The 26,403-nt window shown below is 35.1% G+C and overlaps 1 protein-coding gene across 3 annotated transcripts in view; it reads right to left on the bottom strand.

Moving 5' to 3' along the window:
• Positions 1-26,403, bottom strand: part of CUL2 (cullin 2) — a 53,922-nt gene that overhangs the window by 9,758 nt on the left and 17,761 nt on the right. For 2 of the 3 annotated variants that reach the window (XM_074899989.1, XM_074899988.1), the window contains exons 5-19: positions 24,679-24,784; positions 19,855-19,937; positions 17,019-17,105; positions 14,031-14,127; positions 13,829-13,939; positions 12,729-12,891; positions 11,476-11,600; positions 9,773-9,880; positions 7,467-7,526; positions 6,937-7,065; positions 6,746-6,832; positions 6,082-6,234; positions 5,618-5,695; positions 2,088-2,154; positions 730-932 (exon numbers count right to left, since the gene is read on the bottom strand). In XM_074899989.1, the coding sequence (XP_074756090.1) occupies positions 730-932; positions 2,088-2,154; positions 5,618-5,695; positions 6,082-6,234; positions 6,746-6,832; positions 6,937-7,065; positions 7,467-7,526; positions 9,773-9,880; positions 11,476-11,600; positions 12,729-12,891; positions 13,829-13,939; positions 14,031-14,127; positions 17,019-17,105; positions 19,855-19,937; positions 24,679-24,784 (1,657 nt within the window). The remainder of the gene's footprint in view (positions 1-729; positions 933-2,087; positions 2,155-5,617; positions 5,696-6,081; positions 6,235-6,745; positions 6,833-6,936; positions 7,066-7,466; positions 7,527-9,772; positions 9,881-11,475; positions 11,601-12,728; positions 12,892-13,828; positions 13,940-14,030; positions 14,128-17,018; positions 17,106-19,854; positions 19,938-24,678; positions 24,785-26,403) is intronic. The other variant, XM_074899990.1, reaches the window with a different exon arrangement.

Here is a 26,403-nt window from a genome sequence, read left to right as displayed (position 1 = left end):
CATCTATGCCCTTCGCTGTATGGGGAAAAATGGTAACTGGTTTCATGTAGGTTGTACAAAAGTATGAGGCAGAGTCGGGAACAGAACCTGTATCAACCATTGCCATAACCACAAACAAAGCTCAGGTATCACTGGAATTCCATTAAACTCATGGAAGGACAGAGTTTGGCAAATTGCAGCAAAAATCCTCTCACACAATCCCTCCTTGCTTTCTTTCCTCCTCCTTCCTCATCCTGTAAACTGTTAGCAAGGAAGAACATGGTTGTGGTTGCTTTCAGTCTCTTAATTCCACAGATTTTTTTTTTAGGATTTCTGTAAACTCTTAAGTTTACTACTCAGGCTCCTTTCCACAATTCAGTACAACTTTTAAAGTGGTGTATTTAAAGAGCATTCCCCTCCAATGGCAGTGAATCTAAAGCCATGTCAATGAAATGCAACAGAAACAATAAACAGTCCTAGCATTATTACCTTTTCAACATACCATGCTGTTACAGGCATAGTGAGCCTATATGACACAGATAGTCTACTTCCTCCCATCTCTTTCCTCATAAATACAGATTTATAACTGTTCACAAGGGTCAATAATACAGTTTAGAAAAAAAATAAGGGGAAAGAGTGGATGCTATTATATTAAAAAAGTCCTATTCTAGTGTATTAAAATAAGCCCTTAACAAATATTAGAATCACAAGACTGAAAACACAAAACTGTTTAATATCATTATGCCATACCTTGTCTGAATCATGGTTGATCATTTTGACATCAAGTAAGGATTTGATGGTTTTTGTCAGTTCCTTCTCATTCATTTGTGTACTATCCTGAAGCTCCTTGTAGCTGACAGTTTCACTGTTGTTGAAGGCAAGCAACACTGCCATTTGGTATGTTGTGACCATGGCTACATAAGGTTTGCACAAATAATTCATTTTTACTTCACCTGTAATGATAGAAGCAGTATTTTATAAAGCGATGGAATGTGCTGAAAAGTCTCTGAAGCCTAACTACTAGAGCTCCTCGTACATTTCTGGACATTAAACTCACACCTAAGTATGCATTTAACACTTGGAATAGGAAGATGGAAACTGGTGGTGTGAATTTACACATATAGAATGTGGTGTGCAACAAAACTCCCTCTGATTAACTATGAATACTAGAACAATACTGTTTTCAATAAAAAAAGAAACCTACAGTGTTGAATTTAAATTAAAAAAGGAAATTCCAAATAGCCTCAATGCATTGCAATGCATAAACTTCAATTAGTAATAGCTTACAGAGAATCACAGAACAGAGATTACAGGAAAGTGTTTCCAACGAAAGATTTAAAAACAAAATAAGACTTGTTCACTAAAAATTTTTCACAATATTCTTATATTCTTTAAATTCTCCTGAAATTAAAGAAAAAAAAAAAAGCGCTGAAGAAATCCGCCCGAAAGCAGATTTAGATGTTCTGTGTGAAGGTGAGAGTGAGTTAACGGCAATCTTCTACTACCAGAACTAAATTTTCATCATATTATATTGTATGCTAGTCTGGTTTTCACCTTCATGTAATATGTTGCAGTCCTCAGTCATTAAAGCCTGATACTGAAAGCACTTGAAATAAAATATGATTGACTACTTATGTACTAAACTAAATTACAACTTTATATATCTCTTCTAAGATGTATTTTAACATAGATTTCTGTATAGTAAATACAAACATAAGTAAATATTTATCATAGATACTTACATACCTGAGTAAAATAATTTTAAGAATGCATATTATACTTTTTCATATTCAGTTAGGGGGTATCTGATACTACAGAAACAATTACAGGCAATTGTTAGTAACTTCAACAGTTCTGTAGTGCTGTTAAGAATGCACAACTCTAGTTTTACTTGGATTTAAATAAATCACAGATAACATATGCAAATTTACAAAACAAATTTTTTGAACACTAAACAGCAAATATTAGTTTAAAATGCAAAGTAAGTCAGCTGACTGTAAATGCAACATAATGTTCCAACTCCAAAGTCTGTTGCCATTTGAAAAAGACTTTTAACAAGTAAATGTCAGTTGTATAAAGCCTAAGTTTAGCAAAGCACTTATTTTTACCTGTACAAAGATAATGTAACCAAGTAAGCTTCCTTCCACTAAAATGCTGACTGTAAAATAATTCAAACTGCAAAACAAAATGAACTTCAATTAGTCACATATATAGCTACTCACAATAGTTTATTATCACACTACCACCCCAGTGAAGAAATACTGGTTTTAGATTCACTATACTGGACACAAACATTGCAGACCAATTCATGACTGCATTTTCCTTTAGAAGATAGGTGATGACTGAACATCAGTCATTTACTGAATTACTTGAACATATTAACATATCACTTGATGAATAAGTCAAAAAGACTGTTGACATATTCATACTCTCAAAGCGTAAAATACTGTAGTTAGTGTTCGAACAAGTATCAACTCTACTGAATTTAAAAGAATTTCTAGGAGGTTTTAGCTATCAATCTTGTTAGGTTTTATTATTTTGTTCCTTCCAATTCCATATAAAAACATGTGTATTTTTATTTTTTCACCTTGATGAAACCATTCAATACTCTATGGCTTTGATGTCCTATTTAAAATTAATTCAGAAAACCTATTTTACTGATTGTTTTTTAACAACATCTTTCAAAAAACATAAACTTTTACTTAACAGGTATTTCACACGATTTTCATGACAAATCTCATCTTACATTCCTGAACATATTTCTAGGAGCAATCCCAAAACAGCATGCTTGAAAACGGGCACAGTTTTTACCACCTTCCAATTTGGGTTTCATGCTAGATACAACTACACAGTTTGCAAACATCACAGAATCAATAAGTGAGTATAGATCCTCAAATTTCTGTTGAAACCTTCCAGAACGTATTTTCACAAAGCATTGTGATTTAGTTTGATTTATACATTAATTTATTGTCATTATGAGAAGTGCTACATCAATCATTCTGGAAAAGTATTTTTTCCTGGTATTGAAATTATACAAAGACAAATATATAGCAGAACAGGAATAAAAAAAACCCCAAAACACTCTAAACAAGAAAAGGCCTTAAAAGCAACTTAAAAATTCCTCTCTTCTTTTGATTTTGTGCAAGTGAAAATTAGTTTGAAATCAGGCACTAAATTGCACGTCTGGCTACTGTAAATGAGACCACTTTCCAGAAGGCTCTAAGAATACAATTTGTAGAATAGTCTTTCAAAGCTATATTTATGTACATTTAAATGTTATTTTAACCAACAGAGAAGAAGAGAAGGAAGAGCATAAATGACCTGTGGACTGTGATAAGAAAAACCACATTTACAGAGGAGCAGTAAAATAATCTTATTTTCATATTATATATGAAAATATATCATCAATCCTGCCATTCCTGGAAACTTGCAAGCAATGGAGAGAGAATAAGAAAAAGCCCTGGGGAAAAAAAAAAACCAAACAACAAAGCACTGGATTTTGAATAACAACTAAAAATATTCCAGAATATTTTTAAAACCTTTTGAAGACATGGCTTCTAGCTTGCTTATTCTGTGGGTTAAACTGATACAGAAAAATCTGACAGGAAGGAAAAGAAGAATTTCTGCAAAGACTGAAGTGGAAGTTTATGGCAACACTTGTAAAATTCAATATTTTATTTTAACATATGTAATATCAGACTGTGATCATTTTGCTTGTAAAGAGGACTACAGAATCGAGGATTTTTATTAGCATTTTAGTAGCTACAGCATCCTCTTGGATGTCCTCTGAAAATAACTGAAATTTGGCTGAAAAGCCAACAGAAAAATAAAAATATAAATCTGACCTTAATCCCCTATAGCCAAGAGGAACAAATCAGACTGCATATATTGTGACGTGCCTGCTAAACCTTAGTTACCTTAGTTTTAGTATTTAAGCTTCTTTTTGGAAAAAAAAAAATTTGCTCTCATACTTCTTATCTGGAAGAATCAAGAAAGCATGGCTTGCAGACTAATCCTAATTTGAGGTCTAACTACTTTCTGGGAATGAGAATAATTTAAGCAGATTTGAAAAACATTTCCTTAAAATGGGATCAAACCTCCCTAAACCCCACGTAGCAACACTGTGTACACATCAATCTGGCTTACTCTGATTTGGTCTGGCAACTCTGATTAACATCAAAGGAAAACACAAAAAGGGGTACTTTTGACCTCTTTAAGAATCAGGTGTTTCTCCACCCACAAGATTACATAGTATGAAAACCAGTATTTGTATTCCATTCAAATAAATACACATTTATAGGAAGTTCCATCAGCCTTTGAGCCTGAAGAGCTGCTAAACAGCTTGCCCAGTTACAGAGGTGTTTCCATGCTTTGGAGTGCAACTGCAAAATGCTTTTTTTCCTTCTAAATCCCAGCCAGAATCCTGAGAGAACTCTCTCTTCATGTGTCAAATGATCAAATTTGATAGTAGAGACAGACATTGCCAATTTTTCAAAGACTCCCCAAGGTCATGTTCTGTTTCCCCAAGGAATTATGATTATAATTTAGAGCATTAATTCTAGCTAGGTGACAAATGAATAGGTTTGCTCCTTGAAAATGGCAAAACAATGAGGTTAGGCAAGCAACCCAGACTCTGAGCTGCTGCTGATACGCAACTCTGTAAGGATGTTCCAGCTGAGGCACAACTGACAATACTCCTATTTTAAGCCGCCCATAAAACCCAGCAAAATGTCAATAATCACCTTCTGTGGATCCCATAGGATGGGTTGTAAACTATTACATTGTTAAAATCAAGTGCCACTTAATCACTTAATACAGTGGAAATAAAAGCTGAGTAAATTGTTCTAATACTTAGTAGTAATCCACAAAAAAGCTCCTTCACCACAGGAACAGACATTTGCCATTATAATTTACATCAGATAGTTATTTAAGTTAAAAAAACAGCTTTAAAAAAATCTGTTGTGTCCAGTGATATGAAATTTTTATTGCCTAAAATGTACTTCACCATTAAATACACTTCAGCAGAGACCAACACACATATTCTGTATTTTAACACAAACATTGTACAGCTAGTATTTTAGAACACAGTAATATAATCAAAACTAATAAAATATTCCACTTCTACAAAGCAGAAATAATCACATAAAAAGAGAATATTTGGCCAAAGTAAAACCTTTACTGCTTTGAGAATTCGTAAAAAGAAGTTTCCACAAAGCCTGATTTTGACTGGCTCCTATGAAATATGGGACAAGAAACCTGTGTCGGAATTCTAATCTGCTATTAAATCTGTTCAGATTTATTATTAGAAACAAAATCTTCTTTTATCTAAATATCAGGAATTGGTTTTAAAGCTAAGAATCAATTCAGTTCACTTGATTGTATTTATTAGTATCTCCCTCATTAATCACGAAGTGTAGAAGAGAGATGTGAAAAATACAGAAAAGCTATGCAATACATACATAAATTCAGTATGGCATTTGGGTGACCCTTCCAAATTTCGTATGGACTGGAAACAGGATAGCCACAATTTACAAGCAAAATGAAGCAGCTCAGGTTTTTCTCTTTTAGAGTGATGATCTTTTATTTGGAGTTATTTTACATCTTCCACATGTTTACAAGAAGCCCCCTACTAACCTACCATCTGTACACTTTTTTCCAGTTCCTGAGGAATTGCAAATGTAGAAGAAGGAGCCTGAGTTAGAGGCCACGCACCAGCCTAAAGGTATTGGGAAAAATAAAAGCATTAACATTTTCATTACATTAAGAAAAAGTAACACTATTAAACAGACCTATAGTATATATTATGCCATAAGACATTCAATTTACACCAGAAGTTTTACTGCTCAGTTTTTACTGCTCATTATGCATGCCCCACTAAAGTATTAATTCAAGACAAGAACAAGGCATTTTACATCACTACTGTTTAGTGTGCTAGCAGATTAATTTTAAGAAGAAATGCTAGGAAAATAAATTATTTCACAATGATCACAAGGTGTCCGTTTCCATATGAGAAGTATTCATAGTCAGAAAAATTGTTCACTTGTTATCGAAACATAAAAATTAAGTACAAATAACTCAATAGTAATAAACATACATTAGTACCTGTAGAACATATATCTGAAAACTAATTCCCAAATCAATAATCGTGTCCTGGTTTTTGATAAAGTTGTTGAATTTATTGTTGAGATCAGCACTAACACTCATGTCTGTATACATTCGATGGAGCTTGCTGGTAAATTCATAACCACAGGCTTGCTGTGAAGAAATATTGTAACAGGTTTCACAGTGAAAACAGTATTTATTATAAACTATGCACATTCACTACTAAAATATGAAAATCTAGTCAGCATATGCGTTGTAACATTTACAGAGAACACTAGCTACAATAGAAAACAAACATTATACAAGCAAATTATGATTTTTGTCTTAGTTTCACTTCCTATACATTGATTTATATGAACAGTGTTGTTTTATAAAATTGAAAGATAAAGCTAGTTTTTGAAAGTCCTTGGTACTTTTATAATGTAATTATGAATTATTTGAACACACTTAATAAAACTACCCAAAACCTCATAAAAATCTCAAATGCCTAGGTGATGTTGGCCCATATGTCTTTTACAGACTACCAAGAAATTAGTTTTTCCCTTCAGCTATTGGAAACAAGATCTACTGACTGCTAACTTATCTCTGACACCCTCTGCTGCTCCCTCTCAACATTACATACTCCTATGTTTGTTTATACTGCATTAGAAGAATATTACATTACCTTTAGCTTATTAATCATGGCCTCTTCAGAATCCATAGACATAGACAAACCATGAATTAATCTTTTTGCCAACATTCTGGCATAGAACTGCATTAAAAAAATCATATATGAGGATTTTTAAAAGCATAAGCATATTCTTCAAGTATACTTTAAATGTAACATTTTAACATTTATGGAATATCAACAGTTACCTTTTGGAATACGTCTTTGTCATCAATGTATTTGAAAACAGTAATGAAACTCGTAAGTTTGTCTTCTACTTCATTCTCTGTCATTCCTTTTGCTGATTTCTTCAACAAGTTGTCACAGTACTTTGCCAGCTCAAGTTAAAAAAAGAAAAAAACAAGCCCAAACCTACTTGTCAAGCTTGAGAACAAATGTATGCCAAGGTATTCCAAACTTCTACACAAAAGTTAAAGCATGAAATAAGTCATAGTCTACACTCTCATGTTCTATTACAATGGCTGCATTCACAGGTGAACAATACATACTACATCCACAGAAAATACAAATTAGGCATCAAAAATTACAACTGCACCCATTCTGCACAACCACAAAACGTGTGTGCGTGTGCAGGTTAAGTTATTTATTACTACTGAAATACACACCTGAGGCTGACTCAGTGTGAGAAACAGAGTCATGGGATGAACCCTACACCAATTCATTTGACAAATATAAAAAAGCATTATTACTTTCTACAGTAATAAAATATATCACTTACCAACTCAGGTGCTTTGCAGATTGACTTGGGCTCCCTATAGTTAACTACTGATGTCAAAGCCTACATAGGAACAAAGAGCAAAGAGAAAAAAAATATAAATTACTTAAAACTTTTTCTTTCATGAAATTTGAAGAAATAAAAAAGATGTTCCAGACAAAGACCATCCAAGACCCTGTAAAACTGAACTACACAATAAGGGATCAAAAAAGAAATAATGAATAAAAGAGTTTCAATTACTGCTTTGTGAGAATTTGTGTGTTGAACATTTTTGCTGAGATTTTAGTAAAAGTAGAAAGGGTAGAGGAACAGAAGTTAACTACAGAAAGAAAGTGAAAAATAAAGTTCTAATTAGAAACTTAAATGTAAAAGTATGAAGATTTTGGTATATAGCAATATGTATGGTCCAAAAGTATGGATAGAAACTGATGAATACTTTGCAGATAAAGTAGATTTGAGCAGCAGCACATCAACAGCATGTATCTTGAGCTGAAAAACATACATGGCGTGCTCACAACAGTAAGAAAGATCTTTTCCCTGTGGGATTTTTTGATAAAGAGGAAAAAAGATATTGTTGAAAGTGGAAATTTGAAGCAGTGCTGTACAGAAAACATGTAGCAGCCAAAGAAAACCTGAATCTGATGAAAAAGAAAAGGAAGGAGATAACCCCAGTTTAGAATTGGAAATAAAAGTAAATCTAAAGTTAAAAGTGAATTTAAAAAAAGGTCAATTGTCAACACAGATATTGGAATCATCAAGATTAGTTTCTAAACTATATGTCACATTTAAATGAACAATTTAAACTAATACTGAACCAAAAATATTGCATGATCATAGTTCCGAGGAATTATAGTGCCTTTTATGGAAGGAAAACATTATTAATGTTATTATTATAAAGAAGAACTGACAAGAAACTCTTTTGTACAATGCTTCAACATTCCAATATTTGATAATAGGTCCCTAGAATCCCTGTGAGAAAGGAATGCATGACTACAAAACTCTTCGAAGCTTAGAATACTCTTTTGCAATAATACTGGAGGCAACAATAGCAATTTTAATATCCACCATGAAAAACTGTCAGCAGGTTAAGATTCTAAATATTTATTGTAATAAAGATTACTGAAATGAAGAACTGACGTATTTAAGGAAAAAGTACATTGCCTATGTGCTAGCAAATGTAGTTGTCAATCTCATATTACTCCATCTTCTGGTACACAACATTAATTGCAATTGAGACAGAAATGTATTAGGATACTGAAATAAGTATTTGTTTTAAAATACTAAGTAATTATTTTCTCAATATCACAAATACAAAGGGATAACTGCAATTGATATTATTACTGGTATCTTCATCACTATGTTTTACCAGATTAACCTTGGCTAAAAATTATCAAATCTTAAGACTATGACCCTAACAACAAACTCTGATTACTGTAAACACTGCAAAAGAGCAATGAAATGTATACATGCATCCTGTGACAGGAAATTATGGATAGCAAAGTAGTAGTAAGTGCACTCTCTAGGAAAAAGGTACAAGGAGATATGGGAAAGAGTGGGAAATTAGCAGACTAGATAAAATGTACTACTTTTTTGAGGAGAAGCCACTCAATCTCTCAAGAGCCCAGGAATGTTTTGCAAAATTTAGTAATAATAACAAGAACAATAAGGTTAGTCATTAACAATAATAAAAAAATTATAACAATTAGAACTGTTATCTTAAATACCTTCATGGCTATGCATTTCAGAGAAAAGAACAGCAAGCCTCTTTCCCTGAACAGGCTTATTTAACTTCAAGTGCAATTCTCTCTTGGAAAAAGTTAGCTATTGTGACAGTGATTGAAATAAATGTAGGTTTTCAGATATTCTTTGTAGTCAACTTGAAAAATATAAGCAAAGCTTCTGTGTAAGTAATACTACTAGCATGCAGAGTTTAACCATTATGACAGCAAGCACATTCAAGTACAAATGCATCTAAGAGTTACCAAACTTCCCAAACCCCACAATTTTTCTAGTTATTATCTGCACTTAAATTTACATTAAATGGGTCAGCTCCATTTTTGTCTTTTGAATTCTGATGAAAAGAAAGGTCTTATTTTCAGAAAAGATTTAAGTATTAAAGTGGTTTCCTTTGTACATATATTTTCCCCTAACAGTGAATTGCCTTTTGTTCCATTGCATTCCTAAACTAGAAAAACTGCACAAGAGTCCTATCTTTGCACATATATTGATGTCCTGAAGAATTATGGTGAGCCTGAAACAGGGTCCCACATTTTGTTTTCCAATGCTTTTTTCACTTAAGTAAAAGTTACCTTGTCAAGTGCACTCATAAAGTGTTGATCACCATTCAAAACAGTGTTGATGAGTTGAACGAATTTACTGTGTACTTCCAAAACTGACTCCACAAACTGAGTTGGCATCTAAAAAAGGCAGATAAAACAGAAAACAAGTTAATGAGGAAAGTAGTATTATCTACACAAAACCATATCTTCATTGTTGTGCTTTTTTTCCTAATTATTCTGTTTGACAAAAGTTAAAATCATAGTAATTAAGTCTTTGAATGTATGGATTCTGAAGTGTTGTACTCATACTACCATGCTTGAGCATGTTTCAGAAATAGTCTATGGCTACATATACAGTCACGCTATTAAACATAGATTTGAGTCTATACTACTCTCATGCTGTCTAACTTTTTCTATCACATTCTAAAATCCTCTATTAGTCCTTTCAAAAATCATTAATGCTAACATGTAAATACAGCAACCAAGCTGAAAAGCTACTGTACAGTAAACTGCTGCTTTTCCAACACATTCTGACTCCACAGACAGAAAACCTAAATGAGCCCTTTGAATTTTCCCACACAGGACAGTTACTGATCAAATTAAGCGTGCCATATTTCAGCAGAACATTTTGTATAGAAATGACTGATGTGAATAAGAGGAGTCCCTACACAGACAAGCTGGTAGGCAGCAGTGCAACAGTGTGCAATGCACCGGCTGCATCATGGGACTCCCCAAGTGCATTCTCAGGATACATGTTAAAAGTGTTTTGATGACAAAGTACTTAATCTACACAGTGGAGCAAGTATATCACATTTTGAATTTATCTACATAAGGTTGTGAATTTTCATTACCCTCATGGCTCTGCATTCAGTTCCCTGTGTAGACACTATTAGTTTGAAAGAACAAGCTCAATAAACCTAAAAATATTTTGAAAGCGAACTATACTACTAAGACTTCAACCCATTTTCAGTATGCACAGAGGAGTTACGGAAGAGTAAGCGCTCCTGTGCAGTCAATAAAAGAGTGAATGTACAACAACAGTTCATATCTATGTATCGTTACAGACAGAAACACTGGGTGGCTAAAATCATCATCCTGAAGTGAGCACAGATCTAGACAGCAAAATGTATACATGTACAAGTATAACGCCAAACGAAAGTTCATTTGTTTCTGAACAGCAATGCTCTTAGAGAAACAAAAATGCAATTGAGTAATTTCAATATGTATGAACTGAAAAAAGTTTCACACACTTGAGTAAAAATAATTAAGCTACAGTATTTTCAGGAATTACATGAAAATATGAGACTACAAAGATATTAGTGAAAAACACCACAATGAAATCAGGGCAGAATGTCAGGTCTTTACAAATAACATGTAGTTAAACTAAAAGGAATCACTGGTTCCTAACGTACCAGAATAGCAAATGCCACTGACTTAGAGAAATTCAGAAAAAAAGATACATACATGGAACAAAAGGACCTACTTGCCATGACAGCATTAAACAAACAACGAGAAATATCTAGCTGTAGTTGTTTCTGGTTAGATCACAACAATCAACTCTCAGGATAGATATGTGTTGCACAGCTTAGCGTGCTGATTAGAAGTTACAATTTATCCATAATGTTCCAAACCAATTTCATATAGACAAAATTAAAAAACAGAATAGACTAAAAAGAAAAGGGTAAACATTTCATCAGGAATGTTGGCAATTTCAGCTGCCTGAGGAAACTCACATTTTCCTGAGAAAGATTGCTGGTTGCTCTAAGGCCCTCATCATGGATATGGTTTTGTAGTTCCTGAATCATATGAGGTAAACCACTTGACACAGCACGAAGTAGAGTATACATATTTGCCATGTCTGTAACAGAGATACATTTTTATAGAATATGCTTAGAAACACTAAGAAATCAACACTTAATATAGTATCATAAATTCACACAGAACTTTTCAAAGACTGAAACGAGACCAACTGTTTTGAAAATTAACATACACTGGATCACTGACAAAATTAAAAAAGGAAAGAATAGGGCTAATAATCAGTATTTACTGAGTACTGCCATTGTGACTACCTCACTCTTCCAATATTGCTTATTTAGGAGAGACTCCAAGAGTAGAAGTGGCCTAGAATGGAAAAGTATTGTGCTAGTTTATTTCAGTCCTTGGCCTCCCTAAATCTCCCTAGCTGCAACTGACTAAAACCAGTTTAGACATCTTCTTGACTTTTTATATTTTCCTCCAGTGGTGGCTTAAAATTTGTCTCAGGTTAGGAAAGCTGTAAATAAGCAACTGATATTTTCATTACTTTTTTTCAAAAAAAGGATCCAAGCTGATCAAATTTGCAAAACTCTGGAAACTGAATTAGAAACAATTTGACTGTGAAAAATAGTTTGTTTCACATAATAAATACCATCTTCCATGCAAGAACAAGCATTTTTTCAAGAGGCATGTAGTCATCAGGAAGCATATTTTTTTTAGTCAGGCAGGGAATATAACTATAAGAGCATCTGCTTCTGTAAAAAGGATTTTGGAAGAGAGGTCACAAAAGATTCAGGACAATAAAAAGTGGCTATGAAAAGGAGCCAAAACATTTTATAATCCTGACCTGTCAAATGATGATGAAGAAATCTGTAATGACAGAGCCATTGGTTTACAAATGAAAACACAAGCATAAAATATGATCCATTCTACAGGACAAAGGACTTCAGTGTGGTTTTAAGCCGACTAAGACAAAGAAAGAGAAAGAATACTGGCCAAAAGAAGGGTTGTTAAACAGTAAAAAGAAGGTTTTGACTATATATTTGGAAGAATGAAAATGAATTATGTGGTAAAAGAAAAGATCATTCCGGTTTAATTGAGCTTCCTAGATAAGTAACATGTATTAGTTGAAAATGCTTAAGCCCATAGAAGGTCATTGAATAAAGATAGTAAGTTGCAATACTAAATGAATAAACCAAAAACCACGCTTTTTGTGACCACTGAGACTTACCACTTCTTTTCTCTTGTCTGATAATATTGTGACATTCTGCATGTAGAAACTGCAAGTGATCAGCTACCATTCTCTGTTGGCATTCATGAATCACTTTGCCATATGAGCTGGGATGCAAGTATTTCCGACACCGCATTTCTTCATCTTTTAATCTACCTAAAACCTATAGACAAGTTGTTAAGCTGATTGCTAATGAAATACAACCGATATAAAACCATGAATATACAACATTGTATGTATGTAGAATGACAGATGCAAATAAGTAACACACTTGAAAAGTAACTTGTCTGGGTTGCTGAAAAACTGAATTAACTCTTCTGAATCAGGCCATTGCTGAATTCATACAATCTTCTACTCTGAGTACTAAGCTCAATCACTACTAGATGTCTAACAGCACTCAGTAGTTCTCCTCAAAAGTTCCTCTTCCCTTCAACTTTGTGTCCAGTCTTCCCCAACTTCTCATACCACATTTCTTACTCCTTCCAAGAAAGTTTTACCACAATACCTAATTATGTAAGAATCACTTTACTGTTCCAAACCCATGAGCTTGTATGTAAACATCTGCTCAAAAGGTATGGGAGTATATCTGAGCTATTAATAAAAACTCTCTTTATAACTCCAATGAAGGAAATAAGCATTATCATAAAATAAGTCATATGAATACTGACACAAAAGTACTTCTATCCAGCGAATATGAGGGGAGCCTAGGGAGAGCAGTGCAGCTACAGTCTGCTAATGGTAGATAAAACAAATCTGCATTTCTTTTTGTTTAATTGAAGCCTTAGCCTGTCCTTGAATTTCGCCTCAGGTGTGCAACCATTTGCTTATGCTCCTTAAGGTTAAAAGCCATCTCATAGCCTTCTCCTCAACTCCTCTATCTTGTTAGTGTGGATGGTATAGCATCGAGGACTGACTTCCAGTCTTGTATAGGCAAGATTTGCAGTTTATATTCAGGTTAACCATGCCACTAAAAAGTACAATTTAAACTGCATGAAAGCATACAACAAGGATTAACTATGGGAACTCTACAGGAAATCATGTATCATCAGTAAATTAGTATTAGATTTTAGTTATTGCAGGCGTACAGAAGAATCTCTTACCTTTTCCATGTATTGTGAGCAATTTGACTCTTGCAATAAATTTGAAGCTTCTTGTTTATAATACTCCCCTGTTTCATTCAGAAAAGGACACTCAAAAATTTCCTGATAAAACTTAAAGGAGATTTTTTTTTAAAAGGACAAATAATACATACACTAAAATAACATTCAAAATTGAAAACATAAATCAGAAACGTGTATATACCTTTAGGGGGAATTTTTTCTTATACTGTTCAACATGAACAAAGGAGTTAATAACCCCATGGATTACTTTCTGGTTTGGGTCTTCTCCACAGCGATCACTGAAACAGGCAAAGCAAACATTCATGAGAATGTGTGAGTGTAACTCATCTGATAGCCGAATGAAATAAAATTGGATGAAAACATTTTCCAGTAAATTCCTCTGCTTGAATTGGTAAATTGAAGGAGATCAATCTCAAAAAATGCACTCTTCTTTCTCTCCTATACATTTAAATTGTTGAGATAGCAATTCATAAATTGTTCAAAAGCATTTGCAGGTCATGAAATTTCCAAGTGTTTGCTAAGGATGTAAGTATTCCAAATTACATAGTCTAAGTAAGTACGTTAAAGGCTACAATAAGTTCCGTCTTGTATTTGTAGCATTTATTAAATAGAATACCTTCATAAGCCTGCCTCTGCCAAAAAATTCTTGCCAGTGTCACACTAAGAAGCATGCTATTTTATTTTCTGAATATCTACTGTTCAAAATGTAGATGTCATGTGGAACAAATAACATACTTGATGCATCATCACAACTTTTAATCATACATTAGAAAAGGAAAACCTTACGTTTTCCATTTGAATCTTAGCTTCAAATGAGTGAGTTCAAGTACAGAAAACACTACCTTTAGTCCCATTCAGTTGAAAACAGAAGTAATTAAAACAAGTGTTTTGCATGCTAAAAACATTAGTGTTCACTCCTTTGCAAAGACTGAAAATAACAGACCCACACTCAAAGCAGCAGAGACTTTCTTAAAACATGAACTGTACTAAAACAGACCACCTTTCACATACACTTTACAAAGAAGCAAACAATACTCCTTTACTCCTAAGGTGTTAAGCAGTACTAAAATATTATTTTAAAAGGTATATTTACACTTAAGCATCAGCTATTGCAATTTCAAAGGTCTTCCTTTTTAAAATACATATGTACACATATATGTATGTATATAGAACAAGAACTCTTACTTTACCCAAACTTCACTAAAAAAATCAAGCCAGCAAAAATACTTCAAATCCAAACACTACCACATACTCATCTAGGGTGGGGTGGAATGCGGAAGAAATAATTTTGCTAATTTTATTCATTTTGGTTTGGAATTGCATTGATAAAAACTACAGAGGATGCCCATGAGCTCAGAAGGTTTACCAGGACAGCCACACCAGAATTCGTTGTATTATATACACCAGATTGTAATCATATGTTCATATCACTTGATTATGCAGTAGGTTTTCTTTAAATACTACTATGTCCTATGATTTGAAAACTTAAGCTCATGATGCGTGGAAAGAACTAGCTCTCCAACAGCTTATGAGCAGTCCGTGTGGTTTATGCTTGCTCACCTGTTATGAGCTGACCTAACTGGTAACTGCTCCAGCAGGGATGGTCTGATTTTTTTTCCCCTAGGGGACAGGAAGGTTTCCCCTGGCTCCAGTAGTTGAACCAATGGACTAAATATGGGTTTGAGTACATGTAATCACATCCTGAATTCCTGCCAACACCCCTCTGCTGGGTCTGGTTATAGGATAGCAAAGGCAGCAGCATGTCTCAGAAGGGAAGAAGTGTAACACCAGCCCAGGGCCTGACCCAGGGGCAGGGAAAACTGCAGGATGCATGCAGCCTGGGAACACAGCACCATGTCAGTGAGGGCTTAACTAGAAGTTAAGCATATTACAAGGCAAGGCTCTGTCAAGAGACAGTCCAGTCTGCCTCTAGCATGCTGGGTTCTGGACCTGAAAAGATACTGGTGACACAAACACGGGAAGCATTACTGCAATAACAGATGAAGGCCCAGCTCCCCTCTGGTCGGGTCACAAACCTCAGCCCAGGCAGAAGTGGGAGCAGAGGGGGCAGCAAAGGTCAGGCCCAGGGGATCCGAAGGTCAACGTATCATTAGGAAAAAGCTGTAAAAGTACAGGAGGCAGATGCTCAATAGAAGAGCTGCAAGGGAGGAGACAGGCTTTCGAAGCACAGCTCAGATGGCGTGAAGGCGATAGACGAAAAGGAACACAGCATGTAATGGGCCCTGCCTACTTTGGAAGCATCTTCAGGTTTTTATATACACCAATGGCACTCTGCTCCCAAGAATTTGTAACGCTAATGGCTAGTTTCAAGGAAATCTGACAGCAGTTCCAAGGCTGATTTTTGTGAAAGTTGTAGTAATAAGAACATCCACCAAACTAAAATGAGAGAAACTGGTGACCCCACCAAAGTGAAAGTCTATTAAGTGTATATTTTTCTTCTTGGCAGTAGTCAGGAAACAATATGGATGCATACAGCTACAGAGCAGCTGCCACACAGTTTGAAGCAGGGATGTCACAGGACATCGTGGGAGGGTAGAAGGAAATGATGACATTTGGTGGGGAATCTGAACAAAAAAAATAAAGCACTAGAAGCCCAAGTCCCGCTAATTCAGATGATGATGAGTTTCTTTTTTCAGAAGAAATGGAGAAAGTTACAAAACACAAGCTCAAGGAAGTTGGGTTGTTTTATATTATATCTTGTTCCTATCTTAAGACAAAAGTTAACAGTAGAAGTTTAACATGTATTGTACAGTGTATTACTATAGCCCCATATAACATACTTAAAGTTTAAGGTACAATAATAAATACTGTATTTATTTAAAAAAATTCCATCATTCAAAAAGAAGCATTCTGCTGTGTCAGACCAATGGCCTATTGAGACCAAGTAACTACAGAATTCAGTGTGAACTACAAGAGCCTGTTTCAAATACTTTTTAAATAACAACTCCCAATAGCTTTCCTTTCAAAACAAATGGTATAATGTATCAGCTTAGACAGGAATAGGTTCAGTTAGTTAGAAAGTGTTAGTTATCTTTAGTAGAGAAGCCTCTCCTGGTTAGTCTGTACTAATCACACTGTCATTTGAGATAGCACCTGAAAAATTTCCAAATTATTTCTGTTTAAGAATTTCATAGATGAATTTTCTCACAATTCGAGATCTTGTCGGCTTCCTGTTGTGTTGAAACAAAAATGCGTAAGTTGATATTCAGCTTGCCTTGTAGGAGGAGTGCTTGGGCTAGAGGGAGGGGGAAGAAAGTGTGTTATATTCAGAACTCTATATAAAGAGGGTTGCAGTCAGACAAGACAGGCTTAAGTGATTTAACAGTTTTCTGCAGATGAAGGTGACTAATCATGCTCCCTTTTGCTCAGTCACAGGCCTCTATCTCTCTTGCACTGCTTTGGCACTCATCTAATTCTTTGCTGAACTGACTCATCATGTCAATCTGGAGAAACATTCGCCAAGATGGCTTTCTGTCATTTTAGCAGTTGAGCTGGTTCACTAAGGGACTAGATGAGCACCAAATTGAGCACAAGAAAGGTTGTAGAGCATAGACTGCTCCTTTTAGGCACCAGCAAACTCCTAGATCAGTTTAGCCATCTTGTACTGCTGAATCACAAGTCACTACTTGTACTTCTTTATTTTCACGTACCAAAAAAGTTTATTGTTAATTTTAATGTACAGTGTATTGCAGAAGTTTATAGCTTCTAAAAAGTTGATGTGCTCAAGATTTTATTCAGAATTATTTTTAAAATTCCAGTTAAATACACTGATAAAACAAAATCTGAAAGCAAAATTTGTGGCTCTGCTCCCCCTACCTTTTCCATTACAGTAATAAACATACTTTTATATGCAACCAGTTGTCTAGAATGTTGGTTATCAACTCTGCATATCATTGTATACTATGCAAAATCTTCTGGCTATAAGAAGTTCCCCTGTTCCATCTATTTAATTTTTTTTTTTTTGTAAAACATTTTAATAAATTGAACCATCCAGACACCTAAGTACCACACTTAATAAGGCACCTAATTGAGAAGTTTTTAACTATATACATGTATTAGTAAGTTTATTAAATTTTTAGGTAAAAATCTTCCCATGCATACTCTTGCACCTCTGATAGATGTAACTTATTGATACCAATTTCTTCAAAGACCTTGTTTAATCCCTGAATTGCTGAACTCAATGCTAAAAAACTTTAACAGTCATTTGCAGCAGTGTCTCTAAAACTGCCTCTTATAAACTGTACTGACCACTGGAAACATATCAAAGAACAGCAACAAGCCTACAGTCACATGCGAAAGCCTTCCTCAGAATATCCGTAGCAAGCCTGTATTTCATTATACCAAGAAGAACAGCTATAGTGAGAAGTTCTCTCATATAATTCATTACATGATTTGCATATCACAAAGTGGCTATAAAAAACTTAATACAAATTATTAGATGTATATTTTGAGAAACACAGTTGAATTAACTCCTTTGAGATCACACAGAAAAATCCTTAATAATGAGAGGGGGTGGTAAATCCAGACCCAACCATTAGAGACAACGATTCAAGTTTTATTTAAAACTTTCCAAATAATTTAATAACAAATAATGTCAACTTATTATAGTCTTAAGATCTAATGCCCCACAGTCAGTGACAGACTCTAAATACCATTGCGAGGTCTGCAGTCAGCCTCAGAAGTAATGGTACGTATTTACCTGAAGAGGCATCAGACAAAAAATTTTTTAACACTAATTTCTACTCCCACCCACCAGTGGAATATACAGATTGACTAAAATGAGTCTTCAGTGTTACTGTGCTTGAAGTAACAAAGCAGAATTTTCTTCATCATGAATTAGGGAATCTTCACTTAGTAAAAATAAATTGTTATAGTAAACATACAGATAAAGCAGTATTAGCACTTGTTACAAAGGAAGCATGGTTCAACAACTGAAAACAAACACTTCCTAGCTTCAGAAATACTATCCAAGAGAGACATCATGTCAGTTACTTAGTCATAAAAATTTAATTCCAGAAGGAAAAATAAAATATAATATTAAAATTTTTAAAAAATACTTTATAAATACAGCTTTTTTTCTGACCATCTGCACATCCAAGGAACAACAATCAGCCAATTTACTTCATTCTCTCAGTTTACCTACACTAGCCTGGTCACCTGAGTCAGGCATGCAATCACTTAAAAAACCCCCATGCATTAGGCAACTCCAGAGCTACCCTAAACAGTAGTAAAAGTGTAGGAACTGATGGAACTTAGAACTACACACAAGATCTCTTAGTATATTTCAGAATTTCTGTTTATTCATAAATAAAAAGATCCTTTAGGAGTTAAATAGTATAAAGGTTTTAAATCAAAACCTAAAAAGCGCCAAGCCCTGTAACTACCAGGGTCTTTGTTTAAAAGTAACAAAGGTACTCAGAAATAAAATAGTAAATTCCCTCAAAGAACAAAAGAGTAATTATTTCTATTTCAGTCAAGTACAGTACCAAGAATGTTAAGTGAAGTCACTGATCTGAACAACACAAACTCAGAAGTTTAGTCTTCCTGGCAGACAAGCAAGATTTGTTTTGGGTCCCATGCAAACCAACATAGCTTTTCTGGCTTTAGCAAATCTTTGCATAAATCCTGGTCCTTAAGTTTACTGACAGCACAGAAGCCATAAGCAGTCAGCATCAGGTGGAGAAAAAGGCAAAAGGCACCCTATGGGACCTGAAAAATTACTCGAACTACTCCCCAGTCCCACTGGTAAGAGGGTTGCTGAAACAGAGAAGATCACTACCCTCAGGTTACAGTGAATTAACTAATTTTCAGAGTCTTTTTCTACATATGTAAACCACAAATATGTAGCTACTATGAGAAAAGCTGATAGAACATCATTAGGTAAGAAGCTATTAAAAAAAAAAAGGTCAAATTTCACAGACATTTCAAAGTAAAAGTGCAATACCCCCACATTGTGTAAAAGCAAAAAATAATCAAGCACTCACTTTTTTATTTCTCGGAGGAGCATACGAATAAGGATGGTCTGCAGTGGCTCAATCATTAATTTTCTCCACATATCAAGAGCTAGCTGTCAGGACACAACACAAGTTCACCACAATTAAAAAATACAAAAAACACCACCAAAACAATACCAAAGATGATGCAACTCCCCACTCAGGATTTTAAAAATTAAGTTGCTAGATACCCTCTTCTTTCTCCTTTTAAACTGTTTACCTCCCAGACACACACAATTTGTCAGTACGTTAATACATTACCTTAGCATTCTTCTTCTAGAACATCTGACTGCATTTGGATGAAGATCATACAGGTCTGTACACTAGCAGCGTCACACACAGAATTTCTAGTCAGGCAGTTTCTGAGTGCATGCTTCCAGTCTGCACTCTTCCTACATATCTAATAGGACTGATTTATTCCTTGGTTCCACACTATCAAGGATTCTCAAATGCATCTAAGTGCCCTAAATAAGTTGGTTATGAGGGCAGGTTTTGAGCGTACATATAAACAAAACATCTGCACTGTAATAGGTAAGTAACATTACCTGAAGTGTTTGAATGTATGCAGACACAGGTATTTCTAAAAACGATAGCAAAATAATCCTTGGCTGACAAGCGGAACGTCTCTTGACTAATCTGACAGAGGTCAGAGTCAAAGATACAGAACCCTTATACCTAACACACAGAGAGCATCTCCAAACAAAGATTCACATAGCTTAAAGTCATGGCAAGCTAGTATTTTCCTTAAATGGAATTCAAATCACCTTCATATTAGGGATAGGTTATCCTGTTCCTAATATGTCATTAGGAGGATCAGTCAAAGGGACTCAAATATCACAAATTCTTGTGGGTGAAGTAGTTGCTCACAAAACATACCATTTTTTAAAAACCCCAACCGCAATCATTCAGAGGAGTTTCTACACTTAAGTCAAAATCAGATTTAAAGCCCAAAGGGTATCATGTGATCCTGCATATGGGGCAAATACCCCCCCACATCTGAGACCTCTAAAAACACCTACCAGTAAGCAGTAGACTGGAGAAGTGAAATTACCATTATCAGCGAGGACAGAGGAAATATTGCTGCTAAGAAAGCGTTCACACAGTTAACAGGTCCTCAACTGTAGAAATTAAAATACTGATCAGGTATGTCTTAACTGAAAGCAGGCATATAGCTATCAACTAGGTACCCAATCTGATCCAATTTGTGAAATAAATCTTCCTTTTAAAGAGCAGACAAATGAATTTGCTGTACCACAGCTATCCAGCACCCACTGTGTAATACAGGGTGCAGAAGTCTGGGAGGCAAAGCTGACCCTGCTGCATCATAAGCAGGTTCTTAGATGAGGTAAAGGCTTGCTTAAAAATCAAAAGACAGATAACATTTTGAAATGGAAGTTGTATTAGGAGTGATTTTCACTTTCTTGCCTTGTGAAGAGTAGTAGCAGAACAGTTAGAGGAGAAGTTTCCCTAAGACATCAGTAACTCATCCAGCAGAAAATGCTGAAAGAAGCTAGTTTTGGAGAAAAAGACAAGACTGACACATTTTATGACTAAGAGGTGAAGGGGACAACATCAGGTAACTATTCCTCAATGTGGTCTCTAACATGGTCCCTTTCACATCTGATCTAACAATTTGAAACAGCTTCAACTTGCCTATTGAAATTGTCTTGTCAAGTAAACTAGAGTTAGGTCAATCTAGCAATTTCATGTACTGGTTCAAGACACTTTCTTCTCTTTGAAGTGAGGGACTGATCTTACTTCTCCACCTAAACAGACAATACAGAACACGGCAGTTTCCTCTGTTTCCCAGAATCTGTTGCCCCATGATGGGGTAAAAAAACCCCAAACTATAAGGCATATCTTAATTACCTTCTAGCTCAGGGCTCTCATCGAGTCATTGAAAACTCAGATGTCTGAAATTGGTGATAGGAGCTCAACTCACAAAAGCAGTATCCTTCACCATGCATTCATAACATAGGGACAGAAGAAAAATAATCTCTTGCAAGCACTAACAAACTATTCTCAACAACTGATCTCATCCTGTATTTTTCCTAGTACAACAATTACTAATGTCTGGAACACTTATCAGGATGATAAACTGTTTGAAGCCATGCCCATAAACATTACATATGCACCTCCAGTATCTTGTACTGTTACACACTCCAGAAGAACTAAGCAAGCATGTACTCGTTTAAGATTACTGAAAAGCTCCCGAAGTTTCATTAGCACACTGAGACAAACTTCAGTACATAGAGTACAGTTCTGCTTCCACAAATACTGGACATTATTTCTGTAACTTCATACTGCAACTGAGGAGAACTATATATAAAATAAGCATGCTTGCTCTTGTATAGATAAAGGACAAATCATCTCAGTCATCTAAAAAGGGATAAATGATAATTCCTTCCATTCTAAAGCAATGAACAACTGAAATAAAGACTTTTATCAAAGCCTCTAGTACAATCCAAAGAATAAAAGAGAATCCTAAACAGGAACTATAATGAAAGAGAAAATGTTTTCAAAACAAAGACTTGATAAACTTGATGAGTGAGTGTCTTAGGTCAAGAAATGTGAACTACTTTTATTTCTGGGGCAATGAATTCACCAAAAACAATGCTGCAATTTAATGCATTAAACACTACTTGAGCATAGGACTCAAGTCTCCATTCCTTTTCAGGGCAAAGGAGCAACTGCTATAAACCTAATCCTACAGCAGTAATGAACAGAGATTAACTTTACTCCTCAAGATCCAAGATTTACCTCCCACTACTACAGATTGCAAAGACAGTATTTGGTAAAGAGAAATGGAAGGAGTCTTGGGGAGTGAGATAGTGAAAAACTCATTAGCAGAATTCCACACATCATCATCTGAACATCTTCATCAAAAACCAAAGGCTGTCAGCTACAGTTTAAGAATCTCGACCCTCCCCATAACCTGCCCAAATGCTGATCTAGGGATGTACCATCCTAGGAAAAACTGCTGGGAAGATTGAAGAAAAGCATGCGTCACTGTCCTTCTGCCTTGCTTATGATTCCACAAACACAAGGAAAACAGAATACTTAAAAAAAGCTGAATTATCAGGTCTGCTGTTTGCTCTAGTTTGGTAAACACATCCTAGGGCAGAAAGCTATGGACAGAAGTTGCCACTACCATCCTTTGGATGGTATCTCAGAATGGAGTATCACACTGAAATGGGAGAATTCATTAATCCATCAGCAACACCCAGCCCCAAGAACAAGCCCAGACCTATTCCCAGCCCCACTCCCAGCCCCCAAAGCAGCTGAACTCAGTCATTCACACAGAGCTAAGGACTACCTTCAACAATCACGGAAACAGAGTCAGCTACATCTCAGTCTGAGGAAATAAGGAATAACACTTATGCCATTTTGAAGATACCACAAACAGTGCAGCAATATGCACTTCCAAGCTCTGATAAGCCTTTATAGATGTCACCAATTAGCAAGCCTTGGTGACAGCAGAGGTAGACAAGAGAAGAATTTCCTTCTCTAAATTGCCTTGACTTAAAGTATATCATGCTTCTGGTGTTTTTTTCAGCCCATCTCCAACCTGTCAGAGGATTAGCAATTTCAACTGGCAGTACAGTCTTCATCAGCTGGGTCAGAAGCACAGAGGATGCTTCTTCATGCATCACAATCTCTCCTTACTCTTAACTAAAGGCAGCAGAGATCTACTTAAAACAATGAAATCAAAGGACTAAAACAGTAACCACTGACAGGTCAAGTTCAGATATCATGAGAAAAAAAAGTATTTTCTCTAGCTTTCCAAACTGAAAGAGAAATGTTCACTTCTCTTTTAGAGAAAAAGGCAACTGTAGAGGAAAGGAAAAAACCCAATACACCCCTACAGATGATGCCAGAATAAATTTCATTCTCCAGCTAGCAGACAGAAAGCAAACAGATACACAGACAAGCATTCAAAAGAAAAGTTTATACCCAACTGTATTCAAAATTTCAGTTCTGATTCAGACTGAAAAGGTGTTTCCAAAAATCTTTAAGACATACAGAAACAGTTTGTTTCAAAAAACTGTAAAGATTTCTTTTTTAATGGTAAAATTGTCTTTTCATTTTATTTTCTTGTATTCCATGAAGTGACAGAAATGACGTATACTTCACTTCTGCACAGCTGAAGTGCACAGGGTGGTATTTCACAAGGTAGTCCTACTGATGACAATTTTTTTCATTTTATAGGCATTTAAAAATTACCCTCAGCCTCTCCAACTTACATTAGCAACTGTGTGAAAACCCTTGTACTTGTCCTGAATTACATTTTCTTTAAAGATAAGCCCTCACTACACGATACTTTTGTGTACAGAATGGTTACTTTTTCTTGTAAAATGCCTATCCAAGTTGCTACAGTGGAAGTAGAAAACAGCTTGCATTAGAAAAGAAGATGTACAGAAGTCTACTCTCAAAAAAAGCTATTACATTTTGTGACATTAAGAAATAGAAGCCTAAAAGCAATATTTCAAGTATTTCCAAACCCAAATTTTCATTCTTCAAAATATTTTCTAGATAGTAGTGTCACTTAATAAAGCAAGGTTGTTTTACAAAGCAGTATCTATTATCACATTTTAAAACGGAAGTTCTCCAATAGTTTTCATATTTGCCCCCCCCCCCATACTTTTCTACATCAAAACCTAATCTCATTTCACAGGGGATTCAGTGCTTACATCTTGTACCATATTTAACTACTCAGATTCTGTGACACCAAAATGTCAAAATTTTAAAAGGACAAAGCTTAACTTGTACCACTTCTGAATATAGTTATCCACTCTTACTTTCAGAGATACCTACCTCTCCTATTTCCATCAACGGTTCGTTCATATCCACCCCTCCATAACCATACTGAAGATCAGCTTCAGTCAATTTGTTCTTCTTAATAAACTGTGTGTTGAGGTACCTATAGAATTAAAGATATTCTAATCAAAACAGGCAAAAGTTAATTTTTTTTTAAATAATAATAAATTTGGAATTGCATAATGTCTTCCACATCACAAAACCTCTTTTAACTAATGCCATTGCTATCTGTAGGAAATTCTTAAAACATAAATTACCGCAATTTAAAAGACTTTACATCATATTAAAACAATACAGTGTTAGTAACTGAGATATTAAACATCAGCCTGATATACCACTGTCAACATTTTCTTGGTGTGCAATATACTTGTGTTAGAATCTAACCTTTCAACACACAATGCCATATTACTCATACATGTAGATGCAAAATAACTGCTAAATTCTGAGCAGTTGACTAGCATTAGAGTGATAGTTTATCTGTAATGACCTAAAAACCTTCATGTGTATCAGATATTTTTAAGTAAAATGTATTTTCCTCTATCTGTACTGTTTATTATTTTGCATTTCTGTCAGACTAAAACACAAAAACAGTGTCAATTTTTATAGGGCAAATTTTTGTCACTTATGATCCCTTACTCAGGTCATGATAACTAGCAAACAGCTGTATTACAAATTTCAAAGATGAGAAGAACTTGCAGAAATTAATTTAATTAACACTTATAAAGAAGAAATGCCATATATACTTTTTATTTTAGTATTTACTATTTTATACTATTATAGTTTTTATAAAGAATAGAAAATGGTTTCTGCACAAGACCTGATAATTCTCTTAATTCTCAGTATTCCTTTTAAAGAATGCAATAACATTTTTAAACTGAACCATTCTCTTTCCCAGAAAACAGGGAAAAAATTTCTAATATCTTTCGAAACTACACTTAAAATATTTGTTGTTAGTGCTTAAGTGAGGTAACAAAGTTTGTTTGGTTGGGTTTTTTTTAAATTCTGATCCAACTAGCAGTTTTGAGATGCCCAGTTTCAGACACTGAAAAGAGCCAGATTACTGAAGCACTTTAAAGGACTCAGGCTTCAGGGGCTGCACCAGACAAGTGATGTCTGAACACTTCATGCGAGAAGGGAAATGACAAGCAAAGAAGAAAAACACACTATGGAAACCTGTGAACTTGAAAGAATTTAGGGCACCACAGAGTCCAAAGAAGGAAGACTTGTGGTAGTGCAGTGGTAACAAACTGGAATACTGGCCTAAACTAATTTCATACTCCAGGGTCTTACAGTACTGCAAACCGCTCTGCTACCATCAGTAATCATGATAAATGGCAAATGCAAGTCTGTGTAGAAGGTTACAGGCCCACCATTTCATTTAAAACTTGTGTAGGCATCCAGAATTGTTGGAACACAAGCCTTAAGCAGGCATGCTCCGTGATGATATTTCCCACTCCCTTTCATGTAAACAAAGCCAGCAGCTGCCATTCTGCATTTTCCTGTTAAGCTTGCTAAAAAGGAAAGCCCTATGCTCTCTTCATTCACACCCTCTCTCTTCCATCAGACATGCCTTCTCAACAAATCCAAATTGGGCAAGTGATCCATCTTAAAACTAATGTAAACACAAGTAAATAAACAAGTTTAACCTAGATCAGGTACCACTGCAAAGACCTACCTGACTCAAGCAAAAAAGGGATGGCAAGAAGCGGGCAGGCAGAACCA

The sequence above is a fragment of the Athene noctua genome, chromosome 2 (genome assembly GCF_965140245.1).
Source record: "Athene noctua chromosome 2, bAthNoc1.hap1.1, whole genome shotgun sequence".
Classification (NCBI taxonomy): Eukaryota; Metazoa; Chordata; class Aves; order Strigiformes; family Strigidae; genus Athene; species Athene noctua.
This window is presented reverse-complemented; position numbering and strand designations above follow the sequence as displayed.